The sequence below is a fragment of the Syngnathus acus genome, chromosome 3 (genome assembly GCF_901709675.1).
Source record: "Syngnathus acus chromosome 3, fSynAcu1.2, whole genome shotgun sequence".
NCBI lineage: Eukaryota > Metazoa > Chordata > Actinopteri > Syngnathiformes > Syngnathidae > Syngnathus > Syngnathus acus.
The window spans coordinates 197,968-219,992 of NC_051089.1; the positions used below are offsets into that span (position 1 = coordinate 197,968).

At 56.4% G+C, this 22,025-nt stretch overlaps 2 protein-coding genes across 6 annotated transcripts; both read left to right on the forward strand.

The window, feature by feature from the left end:
* Nucleotides 1-4,207: 4,207 nt before the first annotated feature.
* On the forward strand, nucleotides 4,208-10,901 carry zdhhc1 (zinc finger DHHC-type containing 1). Of its 4 annotated transcripts, XM_037246895.1 has the most exons (10): nucleotides 4,219-5,951; nucleotides 6,860-7,213; nucleotides 7,309-7,484; nucleotides 7,767-7,868; nucleotides 7,974-8,098; nucleotides 8,168-8,290; nucleotides 8,400-8,518; nucleotides 8,598-8,659; nucleotides 8,745-8,850; nucleotides 9,155-10,901. In XM_037246895.1, exons 2-10 carry the CDS (start codon nucleotides 6,992-6,994, stop codon nucleotides 9,533-9,535), a joined length of 1,416 nt encoding a protein of 471 aa, XP_037102790.1. In that variant the 5' UTR covers nucleotides 4,219-5,951; nucleotides 6,860-6,991; the 3' UTR covers nucleotides 9,536-10,901. The 4 variants fall into 4 exon arrangements, with proteins under 4 accessions (XP_037102787.1, XP_037102789.1, XP_037102788.1 ...); XM_037246892.1 differs by having other exon boundaries at nucleotides 4,208-5,951; nucleotides 7,974-8,290; XM_037246894.1 differs by having other exon boundaries at nucleotides 4,209-5,951; nucleotides 7,974-8,290; nucleotides 9,170-10,901.
* Nucleotides 10,902-11,258: 357 nt separating this feature from the next.
* Nucleotides 11,259-20,152, forward strand: adamts17 (ADAM metallopeptidase with thrombospondin type 1 motif, 17). Of its 2 annotated transcripts, none has more exons than XM_037247918.1 (23): nucleotides 11,259-11,626; nucleotides 12,470-12,768; nucleotides 12,921-13,074; nucleotides 13,664-13,830; nucleotides 13,972-14,055; nucleotides 14,213-14,373; nucleotides 14,556-14,599; nucleotides 14,742-14,847; nucleotides 14,943-15,083; nucleotides 15,172-15,322; nucleotides 15,448-15,549; nucleotides 15,765-15,910; nucleotides 15,995-16,164; nucleotides 16,350-16,477; nucleotides 16,588-16,708; nucleotides 16,888-16,968; nucleotides 17,288-17,454; nucleotides 17,616-17,823; nucleotides 17,966-18,101; nucleotides 18,255-18,492; nucleotides 18,660-18,818; nucleotides 18,991-19,180; nucleotides 19,261-20,152. In XM_037247918.1, exons 1-23 carry the CDS (start codon nucleotides 11,317-11,319, stop codon nucleotides 19,440-19,442), a joined length of 3,645 nt encoding a protein of 1,214 aa, XP_037103813.1. In that variant the 5' UTR covers nucleotides 11,259-11,316; the 3' UTR covers nucleotides 19,443-20,152. The 2 variants fall into 2 exon arrangements, with proteins under 2 accessions (XP_037103813.1, XP_037103812.1); XM_037247917.1 differs by having other exon boundaries at nucleotides 11,260-11,626; nucleotides 12,921-13,107.
* The last annotated feature ends 1,873 nt before the right edge of the window (nucleotides 20,153-22,025 follow it).

A 22,025-nucleotide genomic window follows, 5' to 3' on the forward strand; every position in this document is an offset into this window, starting at 1 on the left:
TCTTTTTTTACAAACGCCGCCACGAGTCCAAATAATTGCAGTGCCAGGCGGCGAGGTGCCCCTTCTGAACTTTTCTCACATATTCATCAGGAATTGACCTTGCGCTTGCCGTAAGCCTTGTACAAATTTTACATTGATCACGTCCACGCGTGTGTTTGTGCACGTGCGCATTTGGTGGTTTGCAAGCACGCTGAGAAATGGAGCCGCGCTCATAAACGTCTTTGTTGGCCATTTCAAGACGTCAACATGAGAATGTGTGATTAAAGTATACAAGTCTGTGTAGAAATGTCAATGAGAAAGTTCATTGCCAGCAGGTTTGTGCATGTGGGTCTTTTTTTGTGAGGGCAGGCGAAAGCCAAGCGGGCTCGTTGGCATCTTTGCCGGCATCGGCGAAGCGCCGTCGAGGTTTTGATTAGCGCGGGCTGGCCTACATCTGCCGCTCGGCCTTCTGGCCTGCCAAAGAAAAAAAGAAAAGAAGACTCTGGTCTTGTGTGCGTGCGTGCAAAGGTTGCACCTTTGACACCGCACGCGCGCCGCATGACGCTCGGCTCGGACAATGCGTTGCTCGCCGCTATTGTTGACGTCCGCCCGTCTGGCCGTCCTCACGCCATCCGCTAACGAGAGCCCCGGCCATCGGCGCCGGACAGCGCTTCCCGGTCAACGCGCTGACATCATCCCTTCAGACGTGCCAAGTTAGCTCGTTAGTGGCACTCGGAGACCTCCTTGCAGCCGACCCTGAAACGGGAACGTTTGCATTCCATGCACGCACGTAGGCACCTCACGCAAAACTCGCACGCACGCCAACACACAGCTGATGGAAAAATTAGTCACTCCACGCAGGTTATTATTAGCCAATGAGTCGTCGTCTTCGTCCGTTTGACGGGGCACGGCATATGAGAATGGATGTACAATTTGAAAACGCCAAAATGTTAGACGGGCAGGCGGCCACCACCGCCGCCGCCTTACACATCCATATGTAGAGCCTCTACTGCATTTGTTAAAGGCCCCGTTATAAAAGCGGCTCGTACGGTAGCTGCGTGGCTGATGTGGCTAACGCGCTAGACGTTCGAAGAAACACACACACACACACACACACACACACACACACACACACACACACACACACACACGCTATCTGTCGTATGTCTACGGCCTCGGAAATGAGCTCCCGAGAAGAAAAAAGGTGCTAGCTCAGCCACCCGGCGGGCACCACTATTTTGGAACAACGACGTGTCCGACGTGAGATGCGACTCCGACTGAGCCGTTTGGAACTCCAAAAAAAAAAAACTATGGAAGTGTTCCGCAATGACTATTTAGGGCACACATACGTGCACAGACACACGCACACACACAAAGACTATTTGGGGCACACATAGTATGTGCACAGAAACACACGCGCTTCACACAAAACATACAAACATAGTACGCTCACTACACACACGGAAACATAAACATGCTCACTCTACACACATTAGACGCAAACAAAATAGACATTCACTCAACACAATCACCACACAGACAAAAGCTACACAATGCAACACACACACACACAGAGTAGTGTTTGCACATTTCTGACTCACAATGGACACAAAGCCACTACACACACGCCCAACACGGTGGCGGCGGTGATGACCCAGTTGAAAAGGGGAAGTGCCATTTCCAGTCTGACCGAGCGAGCGCAAGTTGACCGTCGACTGACACGAGATGACCAATTGGACGTGAAGTTGGAACTCGGCGGCCCGATGTTCCTGGCGGCAGAGGGAGTTGTACTTCCTGCCCACGCGGGAACCGAGCTCATTAGCGGCGCGAGCGTTCCGATGAAGTGGGGGTGGCAAACGCACGCGCCCCCTCCGGGACGCTTTGTCCTCATGCTGTGACATGGCGGTGGCGGTGGCGGCGGCAAGAGGACAAAGCCTCCTGATGGCGGTTGTCCATCCGTCTGCACGCACGCAAGCAAGCTTCCTTCCGCTGGTCCACTTAGTGAGCGATTGAGGTCACCAGGGTGGCCGGGGATTTCCTGGGTGGCGCGGGGCCGGTCGTCGTGGCAACCCGGCAGGCCGAGACGCGAGCGGCGAGAGCCAAAGTCGAATCAGGCCGGGCCGGAGCCCGTGCGCTTTTAGCGGGCTCGGCACGCCGGGTCGGTTACGGTCGTGATCCGCTTAGAAGATTCCCTTCCACCTGTGTTCCCGACAGCTTGAGAGGGATGGAACGGCGCCACGCGTGACAGCGTGGAGGGAGCCTAAGCGTGCACACCTCCTGCCCGCCCGCCTGCACGCAGCCGCACCTTTTGTCCCGGTACGTCCGTGCGGCTTTTATCTGCGAGCTGGCCTAGGATTATGCAAGCGCGCAAGCAGGACAGGACACCGGGAATCCAAAACATTTCTAAAGGAAGCTTACATCATTTCCTGTTTGCTACTTCCTGATGCAGCAACACCCCAAAAATGTTGAACAACATGGGCATGAACGGACACGTACGCTTTCACACCCAAAGGCTCCAGATTTTGGGGTCACTGTTGCAAATTGAAAACGCTTGAGTCATTTTTGGACAACTTTCTCACGGAGCCTCACCATCCCCCTCGATGGTGCCCCTACATACGCACGCACGCACACACGCACGCACGCACGCACGCACGCACACACACACACACACTACGCACTTAAGTGTCTACAGATGTGTGTCCTCTGGCTGCTCTGACATTTGCTCACAGGTTTGTCGGAGACAGCAGAATGCGCGAGAGTGTGTGAGAGTGCGCGCGAGAGTGCGCGAGAGTGAGCAATAGCGCGCAAGAGTGTGCGAGAGTGCACGAGAGTGAGCAATAGCGCGCAAGAGTGAGCAAGAGTGAGCATGTCCTCTGTTTTCACAGACTGTTGTTTATGTGCGCATTTGTGCGCGCATGTCAAAGCACCGTGACACGGGCCGCCGCCACCGACGCGCGCACTCTGCCGAGACGAGACGGCGGAAGGTGAGGAGGCAAAGTTCACTTTTGCAAAGAGGGCCGGATTTGCGGAGTTGAAGTCGCTTGGCTCGCTCACGCGTTCGCTGGCCGCAGCGGCTTCCGTGGCGTTCTGTCCCTCGCGGCCCCCCGGTCGTACCCATTTGGTCTCCTCGTGCCGCTCCGTCTCAAGTCGCAGTCTTCCGGCGAAGCGGCCGGACGCTTGTTTGCGTGCCAATTTCCGCTTCTCCCGGAAGCCAAACCCAACGAGAGCCGTACGCTCGGAGAGGCACGGTACGCTCGGCGAGGCGCCGTACGCTCGGAGAGGCACGGTACGCTCGGCGAGGCGCCGTACGATCGGAGAGGTGCGGTACGCTCGGAGAGGCGCGGTGCGCTCGCAGCCATTTTTTGGCCGCGTCTGCCGCCGCCATCTCCCGCTCCATTTGGACTCCCATTTCTTGAAGGAGAAAACAAAGCGCTTTCTTCATTCAGGCACTTCCTTCTCATGTGAGCGGCTGGCACATCGGCGCCCCCTAGCGTCACAGAGGAGTAGCGATCCTCACAACTATCGTTTGAATTTGCATGTTTTGAGCCGGCCCCCGATCATTCCGAGAGAACAGGGGATTTTATTGGCATCTCGCGCGCACAATGACACCGAGCGCAAACACAAATGCTCACACACACACACACGCATTTGTGTGCGGGGGCGGATACCGGGAATGGTCCCACGTGTACATGCAGGTCAAGGGTCACATCCGGTCACATAAAAATGTTCATCTGCTTCTTGTCGTGCGCAAGCGCAAGTGTTGGACAGCGAGAGCGCGCATGCGTGTGCGAGACAACTGTTGTTTCCACAACTACTTTTACTTGAGAGGACTTGTTTTTCTCCAAGGAGAGTCTGTGAGTCCTGCTGCCTCAACCTTTAGCTGATATTGCTGAACTGAAGGATTTGAGCAGTACTTTGACTTATTCATTTTTACTTTGAGTATCCCCCCCCCCCCCACACACACACACGTACACACACCGAATTGAAGTGCAGCGTGCGGCTACTTTTGCCCAGCCTACGTTTGTTTTAGGCGACAGGAGTCGGGTCAGTCCTTGAACTTGTACCAGAGTCATGTTTGCCATGCACTAGTAGTAGCTACTTGTCTCAAATGTCCTCAAGTGGCTCAAATGATCTGGTTGGAACCCCTTTGCAGTTTGGTAGGAGCAGCGATGGGGGTGGGGGCGGAGTGCATGCCTTTGCAGCTTGTTTGTATTAGGACATGGGGGGGGCGTTCATACAGGTCCGCGCGTCCACTTGGATCGGAGCGGACCGAAACGGACCCCCCCCCCCGGCGAAACAAGCGGAAATATTTCAAAGCTCTGCGGGACGCCGGTTGGCCACTTGGATGGGCGGCTTCCCCTGCAAATGTCGCTTTAATTTACGATCCCTCCCAAAAGCATAACAGGCAGCCCGGCTTGACCCCCGCTGGCCCCGCCGCCGCCGCCGCCTCGGATTTCCTCTTAAAGGGGCAGGAACGCTTGGCTTTTGGCATTCAGGTTGCAAACGTTGACTCCTTGCAACCAAGCAAATCAATCCAATCAATGACAAAGCATCTTTATTGACAATGGCTGTACGTGTAACAAAGCGCTTCCTATCACTTGAATGTTCATTCTTCTGATCGTGTCTTGAGAGACTTTGAAGGCCCAAACGTCTTTTGCGTTAGCTGTGCCAAACGAAACGTGGCCGTTGTTGTTGTCTGACTTTGAAGGCCCAAACGTCTTTGGCGTTAGCTGTGCCAAATGAAACGTCGGCGTTGTGGTCTGAAGATGCAAATTGCATCTTGGGATCTACACGGCACGAATTGTTTTCCCTGAGAAGAAAGGCAAACAAGGTCCATGTTGTCACCTGGAGTGCATACGCCTCTGGAGGGAGCCCCGCCCATCCGGGATGTGCCCACTCGCAGACGTAGGAATTGATCACAGTTGTTGGGACAATGCTCAGACTTCAAATGTAGGAAGGCAAAAGTCTTTTCTAGCGCTCCGTCTGCAAACAAAGTTCCGAACAGATAAATAGTTATTTTGAGTTAATGGTGTACTTTCATTGATGGCATTGCACAGTAATTGATGAATTTTGTTGTTGTTGTTGAAATAGGACTGTATTTATTACCAGTGGTATTTATTTGGCAATATTCTTGAGCTTTTAATTGACGAATGGCTTTGTTGATTTACCAAGGTTATTATTTACTTATTGACTTTGGTTAAATGGTCATTTTTCGTTGATTTGATGATATTATGAATTTACTGAGTTTCAATTAGGTTAATGGGAATACTACTACTACTTTCGTTATCCCCCCCTGCTGGTCATAACGATTCATCACACCACGACGTCACTCGTCTCTCGCTCAAACCTGGGGGCGGGGCAAGGACTAGCCGGCCAATAGGGAGCGCCCTTGGCGTTGCCACAGAAACTACGAGCGGCTTCCCGCTGGGAAGCCGGAGGGGGCGCGGCCTCCCCAGATGCAGCAGCCAATAAGGGCGATTGCTGGAGCCAATCATATTGCAACAGAGGCGGTGCGGTGCGGTGCGGTGCGGTGGGTCGCGTCCAGCCGCCAGTGGCATTCTCGCAAACCACGCTGAGCGCCTTCGTGTCTGTGGGCGTGACCGTAGCGGGAGCCCCGCTTCAAGATGGCGGCCACATGCAGCCTATCTCGTTTTGTTAGCGGGGGTCGGGGATTCGGCTCGCTCGCACGGTGACGCTCGTACCTGCCCGCCCGTGGATCAGCTGCGGGCTCGAGTTGCGGGCTCGAGCTGCGGACTAGTTAGCCGCCCGCTCGCGTTGCCGTATAGCCGCGGCCGGGCTAACATTCCCACCGACCGGGAGGCCCGCAACGCTCTGTGTCGTCCGGATCGGACCGGACCGGAGCACCGGACCTGGCCAAGAGCCCCCGACGGCCGGCGAACGAGCTTGAGTTGGGGTTGATGTGGCCCACCAGCGCCATCCGTCAGATGGGTCCCGCTCGCCTGGGTTGAAAGGTGAGCGGCGATATTTTCTTTTTGCTGATTGATGGAGGATTTACCGTGTTTTCCCATGCATAATGCGCAAAATTTAACTAATTTATTGTCCTCAAATCTGGGGTGCGCATTATGCATGGGTACAGCAATTTTTGAAGAAAATCTCCCTCGAAATAAAACTTGAAATCACACCTTTCTTCTTGTTTGTTGTCAATGGCGCATCGCATTCAGCCATCCTGCCCAACACACGTAGTCAGTAAAATTCATAATTGACGACACATCGTTTGATGCGATGGTGCAATCCTTGATGGTGTGTTATTGTCAAATATTGTTTGTTTTTTAATCTCCATCGCAAACCGGATATCATACGGAGGCCGCCATTACAGATGCGCAAGACACGTCAGCTAGAGCGAGAGTTCAGTTCTAAATGCGTATTACAGCTAATCTTTTATTTCACAACACTTTGCCTTGTTCCTTTCTTCTCTGCTGTTCACTTCAAACACGCTCCATACGAACTCAATGCTCTCGTATCAGACGCTTGCTCGATCACCTGCTCGTTTGCTGTCACAATGTACCCGACACAAATCCGAAACATTTCTTCGCTATCGAGTTTGCTAGCGCATGCGCAGTGATACTGACCGGCAGAATAACATCCGGTTGTTCCCGAAGATGATCTTTTTTATGAAATAATTTTACGTTTACGGACTTAAGTAAGAGTCAAAATTTGGGTGCGTATTATACACGGGTACAGGCTTTTTTCCAGCATCGACATGCCATTTTTAGGGTGCGTATTATGCACTATGCATGGAAAAACACGGTACTCGTCTGCACTTTTCGCACTCAGGAATGAGCAACGCCAACTGTGTTGGCTTGGCGCCGAGACGTTTGTCCAAAGCCACGAATCTATTTATTTCTATCTTGTTTGTTAGAAAGTTGGGCAAGCTGTCCGACCGATTTAACGGACGGCGGCGGGCTCAAGCACACGAGCCAAGTCGGCATGCCAGTCGTCTGAGGGGCGATGAGCTAACGCGGCCGGCCGGCCGGCCCACGCAACGCGCAGGATGGACGCGTGCGCAAAGACCCCCAACCGCACGGCGCCGGCGGGAGGCGTGGACGACGGGCGCGGCGGCGGCCCCCCGGCCTGCTCGCGCACCAACGGCTGGAGCTGGCCTCCTCATCCCTTTCAGATGCTGGCCTGGCTCCTCTACGCCTACTTTGCCGTAGTGGGCCTGGGCGTCCTTGTGCCGCTGCTGCCCGCCCACTGGACGCCGGCCGGCTACATCGTATCCTTGCTCGCTCGCTCGCTTGCGTGCGCTCGCTCGCTTGCCAGGTGACTGACTCACCAACCTTGCGTGAAGCTTCCCGATGCGCCGCTCAGTGCACCGGCGTGATGTTTGCGTGCCACCTGTGCACTCACGTCATGGCGGCTAGCGTGGACCCGGCCGACCGCAACGTCCGAGCCAAGAGCCTCAAAGGGCCGCTTCCCGTCTTGGACCGCTCCAAACGGGCCCACGTCATTGAGAACTGCCACTGCTACCTCTGCCAGGTGGACGTGTGAGTGGCGCCCGGCACGCTTCCGTCCGCTTGCTTGCATCACATGACGCGGCCCCGTTTGGATCCCGGAGATTCCGTCGCCTTGCAATTCCTTAGCTGTTGGATTTAAGCTTGAGGTTGGGTTGGATCTGGATTCTCTGGGCCGCTGGCGCCGAAACGGATTTGGGGCGCCTCCGTTCCATTTGGGTGTCGCTGCCTGCCATTTCGTTTTGCATTTCCTTTCACTTCATTCGGGCTTCTTCCATTCTGTCTGCACTCAGCCAATGTGTGCGTTTGTTTCAGAGGGCCCAAGTCCAAGCACTGCAGCGCGTGTAACAAATGCGTGGCCGACTTTGATCATCACTGTCGCTGGCTCAACAACTGTGTGGGAAGCAGAAATTACAAGTCAGTCGCCCTCCCTCCGTCTTGCGCTCGCAACTGCCAGCCAGCCAGCCAGCCAGTTGCAAAACACGCCCTCTAGCCTGTCGTACGGCGCCCGCGCACGCCCAGGTTGTTCCTGTACAGCGTGGTGTCGGCCGTGTTGGGCGTGTGCGTCCTCCTGGCCGTTTCGTCCTACGTGCTGATCCGGTTCTTCTGGGAGCCCGCCGACCCCGGCGCCGACAAACACTCCCGGGGTGAGTGGGCCCGCCGCCACGGTAACTGTTGGCTCGCTAAGCGCCGCGCTCGCTCCTCTTCCCGCTCAGCGCCCAACCGGACGACGTCGCCGTTCCCGTCGCCGGTCCCGGTGCTGGCCGCCGTCACGGGGGCGCTGGCGTTGCTCGCTTGCGTGCTGCTCTGCCACCTGCTGCTCTTCCACTTCTATCTCAGTAAGTGAGCGTGGCGCGGCGCCGCGGCACACGTGTGTCGCTCAATGGCGCGTGACGGCGGTTGAGGCCCCGCTCTGGAAACGTGACTTGTATGGCGTGCATATTGGAGTGTGGAACAGGTTGAGCACGTACGAGTACATCGTGCGCCAGCGCCACCGTCAGGACGGAAGACAAACGACAAGCCCGGACGACGTCAAGCACGCCGCCCGAGCGTCCGGCCGCTCCGAGGTAACGCGGCGCCGCCGCCGGCCGGGCCTTTGCTTTGTTTGCCGCCTCGCTTATGTGACGACGACCGTGTTGTTGTCAGGGAACGGACGACTCGGAAACGCCGGGCTACACCCGGCCTCAGCTGGATGAGCGGCGCGAGCGGTAGGACCCCCTCTCGCTTCTCTAGCCTAAAGGCTGCGACGACGCTGTCGACCAATTTTGTGTGTGTGTGTGTGTGTGTCGTAAGGCTGGTGGGCGACGCGAGGGCTGCGGCTAGCCCGTTTGCGGAGCCAAATGCCCCGCCCACAATCTCCACGCAGCACCACACGGCAGAGTGCCCGTACGCACAAAAGGTAAATATCGATTCCTTTGAGAATGGATCCGTTGTTGAGACCTGGCTGAATTGCCTCTCTAAAGGATATTACAGCAACTTCAGCAAATATTTAAAAAAAAAAACTCGTTGGTCAACTCGAGCCACAGGCAAGAGAGTTGAGTTGAGTGCGCGTGCGTGTCAAAGTCTGCTTTATTGTCAATTTCTTCACATGTGAAGACATACAAAGAGATCGAAATTGTGTTTCCTACTGTGTGTGTGCGTGCGTGCGTGCGTGCGTGCGTGCGTGCGTGCGTGCGTGCGTGCGTGCGTGCGTGTGTGTGTTGGCCTTTTCCCAGAAGACGATGACAACAAAGAAGAAGAGGACGATGGGCGGACACGGTGCAGTTGTGGCAGATGCCGGTCCAGACGCCCGCTGTTCATCAGAGCGAGCGGGCGCGTGGCTACCGGGCCCGCCCGTTGCCAGGCCCCCCCGCCTACACCAGCGCCTCCCGCCCTCGCCACCGGTCCGGGCCACCGCCCCTCCCGCCGAGTACCACTCCGACTCGGCCGAGTCCCTGGAGGAGGTCCCCGTGGTGCTAGACAAACTAGGCTCGCGGGCCCCGTGGAGGACCGCCGTTTTCGTGAGCGGAGCCAGCGACGGAAGGATGCCGAGTGTGCCTTCCTCCTCCTCCTGGTTTCCGCCCATTGCCGGACGGCGGCGGTGACCCGGCTACCCGCTCATCCTGTTGCGCTGCTGGCAACGCAAACGCACAGGGACGACTTTGACGTCGGTCATGTTTCACTCACTCACTCACTCACTCACTCACTCACTCAGTCGTCAGTTGGGTTTGGTCGTCCCCCGACCGGATGGTGGCCCATCTGGAGCCTGGTCTCCAGGCCCGCCTCCTCCTGATCTTTTGGGAAAACGTGGCCTAAAGGTGCTCGCGGGCGTGCCGGAGCCTTTCCCAGCAGTCATCGGGGGACACCTTGAACCGGTTGCCAGCCAATGGCAGCAACTTGCACATCTTTTGCAACCTCAACTTATCCCAGAAAGTCACCACGTCCACACTGCTGATGGAGCTCCCACTTTTTGAAAAAAGTGCCCCTTCCAGGCCGCAATCCCGTTCCACATTGATTATGTTCCACTCGTCGGCAGCGTCTTCTTCCACCTTTTCTCCTGTCCACTTGTTTCCATCTTGGCTACTTTCAAAGGTACTCCTGCTTGGTTCTTTTATTCCTTATTTATGTTGAAGCACCAAGTGCCCGTATGGCCCCATGAAACGAATTCTTCCCCTTCGACATTGCTCGACTGCCTGAACCCTCCCCAACTCCAAAATATTTTCCACATTCCCAAATCGCCCCCCCCCACACACGCACACAATAAAAGCCCCATTTATTCCGTCCGAAGTTGTCAAAGTATTGCAACCTCAAATTGTTTTTCGCCTTCCCCAAAATTCACACCATTTCCTTATTTTCCATTTTTTTTTCTGCATAAATATGTCCAGGTGAAGTCCTATTTCTACTACATGGTGCCCATCATCATTTCTCGATTGATTGAAAACACTCCAAGCCACCACATGTTTTCTACATTTCCCGAATGGCTCATTTTCGCCCAAAACTCCCACGTGCCCAAGGGAGGGGAGGAGCTTTGCGGCTGTCTGGGGGCGGCCCCGGTGGCTCAATTGACCGCCAGATCAAGTCGGTATCGATATCGGAGCGATACTAGCGCGAAGCGATGGATACAGTGGTGTCAGTATCGCTGTTTGCTTGGGTCAAGCAGGCGACAGCCAGGTTGCCCCCACGCCCCATTTCATACCCCCCCCCCCCCTTTTCTGGTGCGTCCATCATGTGATGAAGCAGCACGCGCGCGCGGGCTCGTAGCTGAATGGAGTCGCTCACAAAAACCTGCAACCAAAACATTTTTCCCCATCAAAAGGTTTTGGCCATCGTGTCATTGTTTACACTTTATTTTTTAGCATGTACTTTTGTTTGTTTTTTCCAGAACATGCACTAAAAGAAGGAAATGCTTTCTTTTTGTACTGGATGTCATAAAACACATTGTACTTGAAAAAGAAATTGCTTCGTTTTGAATTTTGGTTGGGAAGTGATCATCTTGAACATTTTGTCGAAGTCACTAAAAAGAACGAAAAATGCAGAAAAGAAGTGTAACGGACCAAGTGACAGAAGCTGGAAAAAGAAGAGGCCTAACGGCACCACAGCTACGACGGTTGATTTAAAGAAGACGGCCGTTAGCATTTATTTTCGTTGTAACAAATACAATCCAAAACAATTGGATCAGCTGTGCACGCGCTGGCACAAGACAGGATCGCCCGACCCGACGCGACCGGATCCGATCCCATCCCGTCCCACCGCAGACCGACCAGATCCCATCCCATCCCGTCCCACCGCAGACCGACCAGATCCCATCCCATCCCGTCCCACCGCAGACCGACCATGTGTAAGGTTTCACTTCCCGCCCCGCTCTAACTGACAGCCTTGTCGGCCAATGAGAGGCGGCTCTCTCCTCCGTGAAGTCGAAACAGACCAATGGTATCGGATTAAGGCGGAGCCGGCCTGCGCGGGCGGGCGTGTCCTCGGTCAACCCGATTTGATCCACTTTTGGGGAAGAAAAAAAGAAAAGTGTGGCGCCCTCACGCTTCTGCCAGCCGGTCCGACGACGGAAGTCCGAGTCCCGGTTCTGCTCCCGGTCGAGGCGAGCGGCTCTGCTGCCGGTCCCAGTCCGGTTCTTGGCCTCGGCATGCGCAGCGGCCGCGTGGTGCGCCTGCTGGTGGCGCTGTTGTGCGCGGAAGTGTCCGGTAAGTTGCCTTGCCTTGCCTTGCCTTGCCTTGTAATCGAGTACAAATACGTTGGGCCGAAGGAACCTTTTCGGCTCGCTGTCTGTGCCGACTTGACTGTGTCTTAAATACGTGCGTGCACTGTGGACTCCTTTGGTCGACCTCCACTGCTTTCTGCTAGGCGCCCATTTTGCGTCCAGTCATGAGTCGAGACTGAGAGCAAAAGTCCAATTCCGGCCGCCGACCCGATTGATTGACGGACGGACGGACGGACGGACTGATTGACTGACTGACTGACGGATGTCAGCAGCTTCTGTCCTTCAACAATCTCTGTGGAATCTTAGAAATTGCTTACAAGCCGTCGCGTAGCATTTTGATTTGGTTTAGTTTGATTCTGCTGGCCAGATGACATGGGCAGTCTCATCGGTCGATGAAAAAGTAAGAGCGGGGCTCATCTCATTTCCCTGTTAGCGCCCTCCTTGTCCCTCCCTCCCTCCCTCCGCTTCCATGCCAGCTCCTCCCGCCAAATGGGGCGGCGGGTTGTTGGCACCCCAACTGTTGTACCAATCTCTTCTGCTTCAGGAATGTAAATACGGGCTCGCATTCATCCAAAATGTGTCGTTTGGTCATTTTCCATGCACGGTCGAGTCCGATCGGAGGGCCTCCGCGTGACCATTTGCAAATGTGCCCATTTTTCAAAACACTTTCTTTGCTGTCCAAAGTGATGACGACAAGCACACTTTTCCCAATTTGTGGTCGGGTATAGGCTCGCCTTTCCTCACAAATAGTGCAAATCTGCATGTCCAATTAGCAGCCTTTCTAATGATCATTGAAGAGTACTGCAACGTAATGATTTTTGCACAGCGGCGGTGGTTGGCGTCGACGGGGATTCTGAGGAATCCGCGGAGGTGATCCCCGAGCTGCTGGCGGCGCCCGGCCACCCGGACCGCCTGCTGGTGTCGCTGGCGGCGTTCGGCCAGAACCTCCGGCTCGACGTCACCAGAAGCGGCGGCCTGCTGGGGAGTCACCTGCTGGTGGAGGAACGACGGGCGGCCGGGCGACCCGCCGGCGTGCGAGTGGAGCGCGACCAGCTCTGCCTCTACTCGGGCTCCGTTCTGGAGCGACCCGGCTCGTCGGTGTCCGTCACGGCCTGCGGAGGCCTGGTACGTGCGCACGCGGGGGATTAATTCATCGGCCCGGCCCGGCCCGGTCGTCAAGAAAAAGTATCGTAAACAAGTGTCTGGCAAGCGATACGAATGCATCATTTTTTGAAGGGGCTTAAACTCTGCATCTCCTACCTGGTTTTCTGTTCCAGACGGGCCTGGTGCATGTGGACGGCGAGGTTCTTTTGGTGCGGCCGCTGGAGGAGGACGAGCAGCGGCGGCAGCGGCGACAGAACACCACTTCCCCGGGGTGGCTCTCGGGAATCAAACATCGGCTTCTGCGCCGCCGCCGGCGCCGCCGGTATGGTCGGGACGCCGCTGACGCAGCGGAATGGCCAGGTTTGCCGCTCTCAACTCTTGCGCTGTGCTGTCAGGGATGCGGACGGGCATGGGCAGAAAGGGCCGCTGGCGACGTGCATGGCTAAGCACACAAATTGGGTCTCCGATGTTGAAGCGCACTTCAGCTTTTGAACACAACGTGACATCTTGACATCTTGTTTTTGGAAACAGCACGCACACAGACGCTCAGCGCCGTCGTCCCTCGTGCACATTCATTAAGCCGAGCGGCTTGACCCTGCAAACGTTACATAAGCCCTCGCAGCCGAGACCGCGCAGGCGCACGCACGCACGCACGCACGCACGCACACGCTCTTAATGCATTCCACATGTTCACAAGCGAGTGCGCGTATGGTTCCGTTAGGGCAGGGGTCGTCTCGCGGCTCCTTTTTTGAAGAAACGCTCCTTTCAAAACGTTCTCTCGGCAATCGTCCTTTGGTGACGGAAAAAAGCCAAACAAAAGCAGAGAGTCCCATCAAAGGCCAGCCGTGCCAGAGCCATTCATTTGACTGCCGATGGCGTGTGGGCCTGGCGCCCCGCCTCGCCTGTGCCTCGGCAGATGAGAAGAAGCGGGCCGGTTCCGAGGCGAGCGAGGACGGTCGCGGCAGGCGCGCGGGCGCCCGGGACGCCTACACGCTGGAAACGCTGCTGGTGGCCGACTCCAGCATGGTCCGCTACCACGGAGCCGACGCCGCCAAGAGGTTCCTGTTGACCGTCATGAACATGGTGAGCAGAGTTGCGGCGGGCGAGCCGCTCCCTCGGCCAGCGCTGCCGCCTTAGCTCCTGCTGAAGGGCTCTGGTCACAGCCAGGCAGCCGCCAGGCAAACCCGCTCTCAAGGCTTCCTGTCGGCGCGTGTGTGTCGTCAGGTGTACAACATGTTCCAGCACCAAAGTCTGGGCGTGAGGATCAACATCCGGGTCACAAAGTTGGTTCTGCTTCACAGCCGCCCCGTGAGTGTCAACGACGGCCAGCGCCGACCTCCCGCGAGCGACCTCGCAAAGCTGGCTCGGAACCTTCCCGCTCCCATATCGCCCGCCGCTTGCGCTCATCTGGGATGGGAAGGCTCGCTTCCCTGTAGCGCCGTGCGCTGTGTGTGTGTTCCGTTAGGAGAAGCTGAAGGTGGGCCACCACGGCCAGCGCTCCCTGGAGAGCTTCTGTCAGTGGCAGCAGCAAGAGTTCGGAGGGCCGCCGCGCTACCCGGGGAGCAACCGCCTTCCCGGAGGACGCCAGCAAGTCCCGCCCGTGGACGCCGCCGTGCTGGTCACCAGGTGGGTGGGTGGGTCGATCGACAGGGAGGGACCGGAACTGCCGCGCGACCACGGCACCCCGTTAGGTTTCTTCAGCAGGGAGCCAGCGCTTTGCCCCGGCGGGACAACAAACGCAGGACATTGCCTGCTGACGCCATGGAACTTGTGCCAGAATTGCTGACCTGCTGTTTTGTGCTTTTCAGGACAGACTTCTGCGTGCACAAGGAGGAACCGTGTGACACCGTTGGTAAGCCAGCCACTTCAGGGCGCATGCTTTTGTGGGCTCATTTGCCATATGTGTGTTTTTCTGCGCCGTCACAGTCTTTCAGAATTTTGTTCCTCTCAAATCGGTCGTTAGCGTGTGGCTAACAGGGCCTTTGTTTGTCAAGGTATGGCCTACCTGGGCGGCGCGTGCAGCGCCAAACGCAAATGCGTGCTGGCCGAGGACAACGGCCTCAACTTGGCCTTCACGGTGGCGCACGAGCTGGGACACAAGTGAGTGAGCGAGCGAGCGAGTGTCCGTCTCAGCTTCCTTGCCGCCAGAAGTGGTGAGCCGCCTCACCCGCTGCGTGTGCCGTCGCCACCGCTAGCATGGGTATGAGCCACGACGACGAGCACGCCTCCTGCAGCGGCCGCGCCTACATCATGTCCGGCGAGTGGCTGAAGGGACGCAACCCTAGCGACCTGTCCTGGTCGCCCTGCAGCCGCGACGACCTTGGCAAGTTCCTCGGGTGAGCTTAGTAGACACAATGAATATGGCGGCGGCGGCGGTAGCGGCGGGCTCTGAATTGGGACGCGGCCCGTGCGTCTCGGCGTCAGGTCCAAGTCCAGCGGCTGTCTGGTGCACACGGAGCCCGGGAGTCGCTACCAGCTGCGCCTCCCTCACAAGCTGCCCGGGATGCATTACAGCGCGGACGAGCAGTGTCAGATCCTCTTTGGAACCAACGCCACCTTCTGCTCCGACATGGAGGTAGCGCACACCGCGCACGCACGCACGCACGCACGCACGCACGCACGCACGCACGCACGGCACCTTCTTTTGCTCGCACAGGCTGTGACCGAGCGCTGGCCGGCCGGCCGCTGTCCCTCCCCTAGCATCTGATGTGCGCCGGCTTGTGGTGCCTGGTGGAGGGCGATGCCTCCTGCAAGACCAAATTGGACCCTCCCCTGGACGGGACTCAGTGTGGACCGGACAAGGTGCCGCGCATGTGTGTGACTGTACAGGACAGTGTATGTTTTTGGTTTTTTTTTGGTTTTTTTTTGTTATCTGTAAAGCGTCTTTGGGTTATTGAAAAGCGCTATATAAATTGAATGAATTATTATTATTATTATGTGTGTGTGTGTGTGCGTGCGTGCGTGCGTGCGTGCGTGTGAGAGAGTGTTTAACCCGCCCGTGTGCACGTGTGTGTCAGTGGTGCCGCGCAGGGCAGTGCGTGAGTAAGACCCCGATCCCACAGCACGTGGACGGTGACTGGAGTCCTTGGAGCCCGTGGAGCATGTGCAGTCGCACCTGCGCCACCGGAGTCCAGTTCAGACAGAGGAAGTGCGACAACCCCCCGTACGTAGCCCACCTGCGCCTCTGCTGGCCAGTCGCCACCACGACCTGCTCTTTAGGCCACTATTGTGTGTGTGTGTGTGGCAGGCCCGGTCCGGGCGGACATTCCTGCCAAAAGGCCAGCGTGGAGCACAAAGCCTGCGAAGGTCCTCTGTGCCCAAAGGGAGCGCCGAGCTTCAGAGACCTTCAGTGTTTGTCCTACGACCGGCACGCCGGCAAGACCAAGAGCGATGTGCTAACTGCCGTCGTCAACGACGGTGACGCTCGCTCGCCCGCATGCGCAAAAGCCTGGCCCGCATTGCGTCTGAGTGTGTCTTTGTGACCAACATTGTGTGTGTGTGTTACATTGATTGTGTGTGCGTATTGTGCATGTGTGATTGCACATTTTCTGTGTGTATGTTTCATGCTTAATGTTGGTGTGTGTGTGTGTGTTTGCGCTCAGAGAAACCTTGCGTGTTGTTCTGCAGTCCGGTGGGTCGCGACGTGGCCGTGCTGATGGCGGAGAGGGTGGTGGACGGGACGCCGTGCGGACCCTACGAGGCCGACCTGTGCGTCAACGGCAGGTGTCAGGTGTGCAAAGCGGATTTCAGTCCAAAGCGCTTTCCTTCCCAGAAGCAATTTGCCGCCTTTTGCCAACTCTGACGAGCTTCGCTGTTTTTGTTTGTCGTGGGCGGGCTCAGAAAATTGGCTGCGACGGCGTCATCGGGTCTCCGTCCAAAGAAGACGCTTGCGGCGTTTGTAACGGGGACGGACGATCGTGTACCGTCGTCAGGGGAGACTTCAATCGCAGCGGAGGCATGGGTAGGACATGGCTGGCCAGAAAAGTCTCCCCATTGGTGGCTAGAAAGAAAATGGCAGCTGGCCAACAAGCTGCTTGCTGGCGGCATGGCGGCGACCGTTTGCGTCTTTTCAGCATGTGTGTTGGTTGTGTGTGTGTGTGTGTGTGTGTGTGTGTGTGCGTGCGCGCGCGCGCGCGTCAGGCTACGTGGAGGCGGTTGTCATTCCTGCCGGAGCGCAAAGGATCAAAGTGGTGGAGGACAAACCTTCGCACAGCTTTCTGGGTAAGAAAGGGAGCGGAGGGTTAGGGCGAGCGGGCGGGCGGGCGGGCCTTCTTCCTTCAAAACGGCTCCATTTTCCTTCAGTACTTTCCCTTGTGCCTCGCGTTCAGGAAATCAACGCATGTGCAAGTTGACTCCTCTCTGACCTTTCTACTGACTTTTGAGAAATGCAAACTTTTTTTGCTCATTTTGTAAATTGCTTTCTTTTTTGGACTTTAGGAGGGAAAAGATTCCTCCAAGAGATTGTTTGTCTTGCTTGTTGTGTCTCTTGAGTCGCATGATGGAAGCTGGAGCAAAACTGTCCCCTCCCCCTTGCGCTCAGCCCTGAAGGACGGCACCGGCGGCACCGGCAAGTCCATCAACAGCGACTGGAAGATTGAACTGCCGGGAGAATTCCACGTGGCCGGCACCACCGTCAGATACGTCAGGAGAGGACTGTGGGAAAAAATGTCAGCCAGGGGCCCCACGCGCGCCCCGCTGCACCTCATGGTACGTAGCTCGCAACACATCCAAAAGATGCATTGTCGTGCTGATGGCTCTCCTTTGCCCGAGAGAGAGCCTTGAGCAAAAGCCTTTGAATTGCCACGTGGAGCATCCCAATGACGCCACTTGAATGGCCGCCGCCGCGTGCCTGTGCCTGTGCCTGCCAGGTGCTTCTGTTCCACGACCAGACGTACGGCATTCGCTACGAGTACACCTTGGCCCTCAACGCATCGCAACGGCGCAAACCCTCGCAAGCGCCGCCGCCGCCGCAGCAGCACCATGACAACTACGACAAGGCGTCAGCAACGATGCAACAGCGTGTCTACATCTGGACGCACAGCAGCTGGAACGCCTGCACCGCGCAATGCGGAGGAGGTATGAAAGCTGAGGACCAAAGCTTGGCAACTTTAACAGCGCCAAGTCGTGGTGGCGACTGGCCAGCGGAGGCGCAGGTGGCCTACGTACGGGGGGTTGTCGCACTTCCTCTGTCTGAACTGGCTGCCTTTGATCTGCGCAGGCGAGAGGAGGACGACGGTGTCGTGCGCCCGTCTGGCCAACCAGTCCACGGAGGCGGTGGACCATTCTTTCTGTCTCCCCGACCATCGGCCGCCGCCGCGGGTCGAGCTGTGCAACCCTCAAGCCTGCCTCTACCGGTATGCGCTTGTTTTTGTTTTTTCAAGGCCGGCCGGCCGACTGGCTCGATGCTGCTCAATCAAACCAATTTGGTGTCCGAATTTGTTTCCAATCAAAACACCGTGGCGTGTCGCGGAGCTTCTTTGGCTGAAGTCGGCGTTTTTGCGCTTCAGGTGGCTGGCAGGCCAGTGGGGCCCGTGCTCGGCCACGTGCGGCCCTGGCACGCAGCGGCGCCGTGTGGCCTGCGCGCAGCAGCCCCGCAACGCGTCGTGGGAGGACGACGGCGGCGGTGGCCACGGCGGAGACGATGGTGATGGCACGGGCCGCTGCCCGGGGCCCCGCCCGCCGACCCTGCAGACCTGTGAGGGCCGCCTCTGCCTCAGTGTCTGGGAAGCCTCCGAGTGGTCACAGGTGAGTGGCTGGCTGGCGCAGAAAAAGCACTCCCCAAAAAAACAAAGCAGTGGTCCTGCCCCAAATGTTTCTTTTGCAATTGACGGCGTGCGTGCGTGTTGTAAGAAATGGCAATGGTGCAAAATTTGGCCTCAGTGAGTCTTGAAGCGGCCTCCTTGGCGTTTCAGTGCTCGGAGGGCTGCGGCACGGGCCAGCGCGGCCGCAACGTCACGTGCGGCCACGCCGCCGCCGGAGGGCGCTGCGATGCGCTGACGCGGCCCGCCCACCGGGAACCCTGCCAGGACCACTCGCGCTGCTTCGAGTGGAAGACGGCCCAATGGTCCAAGGTACGGTGCGCCTCACGCAGTACGCTGGCAGGCGAGCGGGATTTTGTGCGCTGCTCTTTTTTGCTCAAAGACTCGCCTTCTGGAGCTACTCCACGGCTTCTGATGTTGTCTCCTAAAGCTTGAGGTGTGGGAACGCAAATGACTTGTTTGTCTTTGGGTGTGCTGCCGCCAGTGCTCGTCCTCGTGCGGGCGGGGCCTGCAGTCACGAGCGGTTCAATGCATGCACAAAGTGACGGGTCGCCACGGGGACGCGTGCCCGCCTGGCGCGCGCCCGCCCACCTATCGGCCGTGCCGGGCCCAGGGAGACTGCCGGCGTGAGGGCCACCGCGTGGACGGCAACACCATCACATCACCCAGGCTGGGTGGGTCAGCGTCTCGGCGTGCCGCCGCGTCACAGGCTCGCCCGCCGCGCGCTGACGTGGCATGTTTGCTCGCCCCTCAGCCGCCCTGACGTACAAGTGCTCCGGCGACCAGTGGCCCGTGTACTGCCGCGTGATCCGCGAGAAGAACCTCTGCCGGGACATGCGCTGGTACCAACGCTGCTGCCAGACATGCAGAGACTTTTACGCTGGCGGGACCTCACCGGCAGCGGCGGCGGCGCCCGGCCCGAGTGACGGGAGGTGATGGAGAGAAAATCAAAAGACTTGCAAATGCTCACTAGGTCTATTTTCTTTGACAATCAAAAGCCAAAGCAGGAGGCCATCCGTCACGCTCCAGTCTGCTTCTGCTTCCGTTTTTTTCTTCCTACCCATTGCCATTCTTTCTTTTCTACCGCACATATTTGAATCCTAATAATAGCAGCGCGTGTGACTGATGGCCAGCCGGTCTATTGCAGTGTGCTCTCGTCCACCCACCTCCATCAGCAGTGGGAAGGGCTCGACTCACCTCGTAAGGCTTCCTTCCGCTTCTAATGCGTTAAGCCACTGACCAAAGTGAAGGAAAGAAACAAAACAAAGCAAAGCAAAGCACCGTTGACGTGTCAAACGGCAACAGCCGTTAGTGCCAAGCCAACTGAGCGGCCAAAATGCGAGTAGCTTTTCAGACAGCTGGCCTGGCCAAAGTTTGCCCAACGGATGAGTGTGTAGCGTCAGCAGCACCGACGCGTCATCAGTTGGCTCCTGCCCGCCCTCCCTCCCTCCCGCCTTGAGTAAGAGTGCTCAGGTCAAAGGTGCTATCTTATTTTTCTTTTACCGTCATTATTCTTGTGGTTGTTATTGTGATTATTTAACACATTGATGAAGGTTTTGTCACTAGTCACTCAGTCGGCTGGCTGCCATTTTGTGTACTTGGCATACGTGCGTCGCGGTGCTCTACACAATAAATGTTGTCGCGCTCTTGTCCGACATGCGCGCGTGGCTGTGCGACGCGCTCTCCTGCTCCGCGCGGCCAGCATGGAATGGAGCCGCGCATTTCCGGGACAAGATGCGCGGCGGCGGCGGCAATGACGCTCAGTCCAAGAAGCGCGTGCTGGCGTCGGACATCGTCGCAAGCCGGTGGGGGGGGGGGGACGCATTCACGTCACCGCAACATCAGCAACAACGACATCAGGACGCATAGACAAGCACGAGACCGACCGATTAACGCCATGGCGGCAAGGCCACTCTTGGCGAATATGCGCCGGGTGAAGTCAAGGCATTGCGCTGCGGCTGAACTGAGGTCAGCCGAATACTCTTTTTGCCCACGCCAATTGTGGGAGAAAAGCGCCGCCCGCTCGCGTGACAGCAACTACAGCAGCGCATGCAGATGCGCTTTCCGCACCGCGCGCGTGACAGCAAGTGCAAGTCCAGCAGCGCATGCAGATGCGCTTTCCGCACCGCTTCCGGCTCTTCCTCAGAATCTGCACGCTGACCTGGCCCAGACTGTTCGTTCCGTGTATGTTCCCCATGCAGGTGGCGGTCGGTTGCGTCTCGGGGTCCAAGCGTTGCCGTCCCGTGCCGGGCCCCTCCTTCTCCCGCAGCTCAGAGCCTGCCGCCTGCAACTTCTTAACTCCACTTTGCAAAAGTAAAAATGAAACTCACAAGATCGAGCGTATTTCTGGTATTCTGAGAGAGCGCGTTGTTGTTGTTGTTTTTGGACTTCATTCTAGTGTTGGCTCGCGAGTGAACGATGGATTCAAAAGAACGAATCTTTTCAGTGAACGAGAGTGACCGAATCACTTCCTAAAGTGATTCGTTCTTTTTTCAGTTCATATGAATTCAACCAGTCGGTGTCGGTAATGCCCATTGAAGCTGGTGCCACCTCGCCGGAAGTAAAACAAAACGAAGAAGAAAATGACGTCACTTCCCGTTCACGAACGAGTCGTGAATTGCATTTCCCGTTCACCAACTGAACGGAGCTGTGAGTCAACGAGTCAGTGAGTGAGTGAGTGAGCGAGCGAGTGATTTGCATTTCCAGTTCATCGCGAGAACGGACCAGTGAGGGAGCGAGGCCGGACTTTCCCGTTCGCGAACGAGGCAATGGGGCAACTGCTTTCCTTCCCCCCGTGCATCAACGGATCAGTCAGAGAACGATGGAAGCCAGAATGTCGATTGACCATTTGCCAAGGAAAGAAAGAAGCACTCAGTGAAACACCACTTCTTTTATGCGCGTTTTCTCCAAGCTAACGGCTAACTTGATTGCATGAACGGATGCGCCGTTATGCAACAACGGGGAGATGATGCTTCTCTTTGGGTCATCTTGATTTTAGAACACTTCAAATAACGTGGATGCATATATACGCCTAAATGTTGTTATCCAATATATCTACTGCAATTTCACATTAGATTGCTGGTTTGAAATTTGCTTTTATTATTATTATTATTATTTTTAATAAACATTTAAACCTGTTAAAACTTGTCTGGTGTTTTATTCCTTGTTTTTATTTTTTTGGGCATGAAAACAAAAATCTGACATTTGGTTAACTGCTTTATATGTACAATATGAATGTGTTTTACGTTGTGTAATATGTGTTGGTGACCCCCAAAATAAAGAGCAAGTAGTCAAATACACATTCTTGACACGTTCAAAAAATGCATAAAGTTATTAGGTACACCTAAAAATGGTGGTGTACCTAATGGAGTGTCCGTGTGACATCGCAGATCAACCAGCCAATCAGGAGGTGGGGGTGAGGGCGGCTGTGGCACTTTTCACTTTCAGTTCAGCTTTGGCCATGATTTTTCCCTAATAAAGTGGCCTGTTATTCGGTACACCTGAAAATGGCGGCGTACC

Bases quoted from the DNA above. Each gene is read 5' to 3' on its own strand.
- zdhhc1 (XM_037246892.1), top strand. From the start codon at position 6,992: ATGGACGCGTGCGCAAAGACCCCCAACCGCACGGCGCCGGCGGGAGGC. The intron at 8,519-8,597 runs GTAACGCGGCGC...TGTTGTTGTCAG, and splicing joins GAGCGTCCGGCCGCTCCGAG to GGAACGGACGACTCGGAAAC. The intron at 8,851-9,154 runs GTAAATATCGAT...GTGTGTGTGTTG, and splicing joins AGTGCCCGTACGCACAAAAG to GCCTTTTCCCAGAAGACGAT.
- adamts17 (XM_037247917.1), top strand. From the start codon at position 11,317: ATGAGAGGCGGCTCTCTCCTCCGTGAAGTCGAAACAGACCAATGGTAT. The intron at 13,108-13,663 runs GTTTGCCGCTCT...GTGCCTCGGCAG, and splicing joins TGACGCAGCGGAATGGCCAG to ATGAGAAGAAGCGGGCCGGT. The intron at 15,911-15,994 runs GTACGTAGCCCA...TGTGTGTGGCAG, and splicing joins AGGAAGTGCGACAACCCCCC to GCCCGGTCCGGGCGGACATT.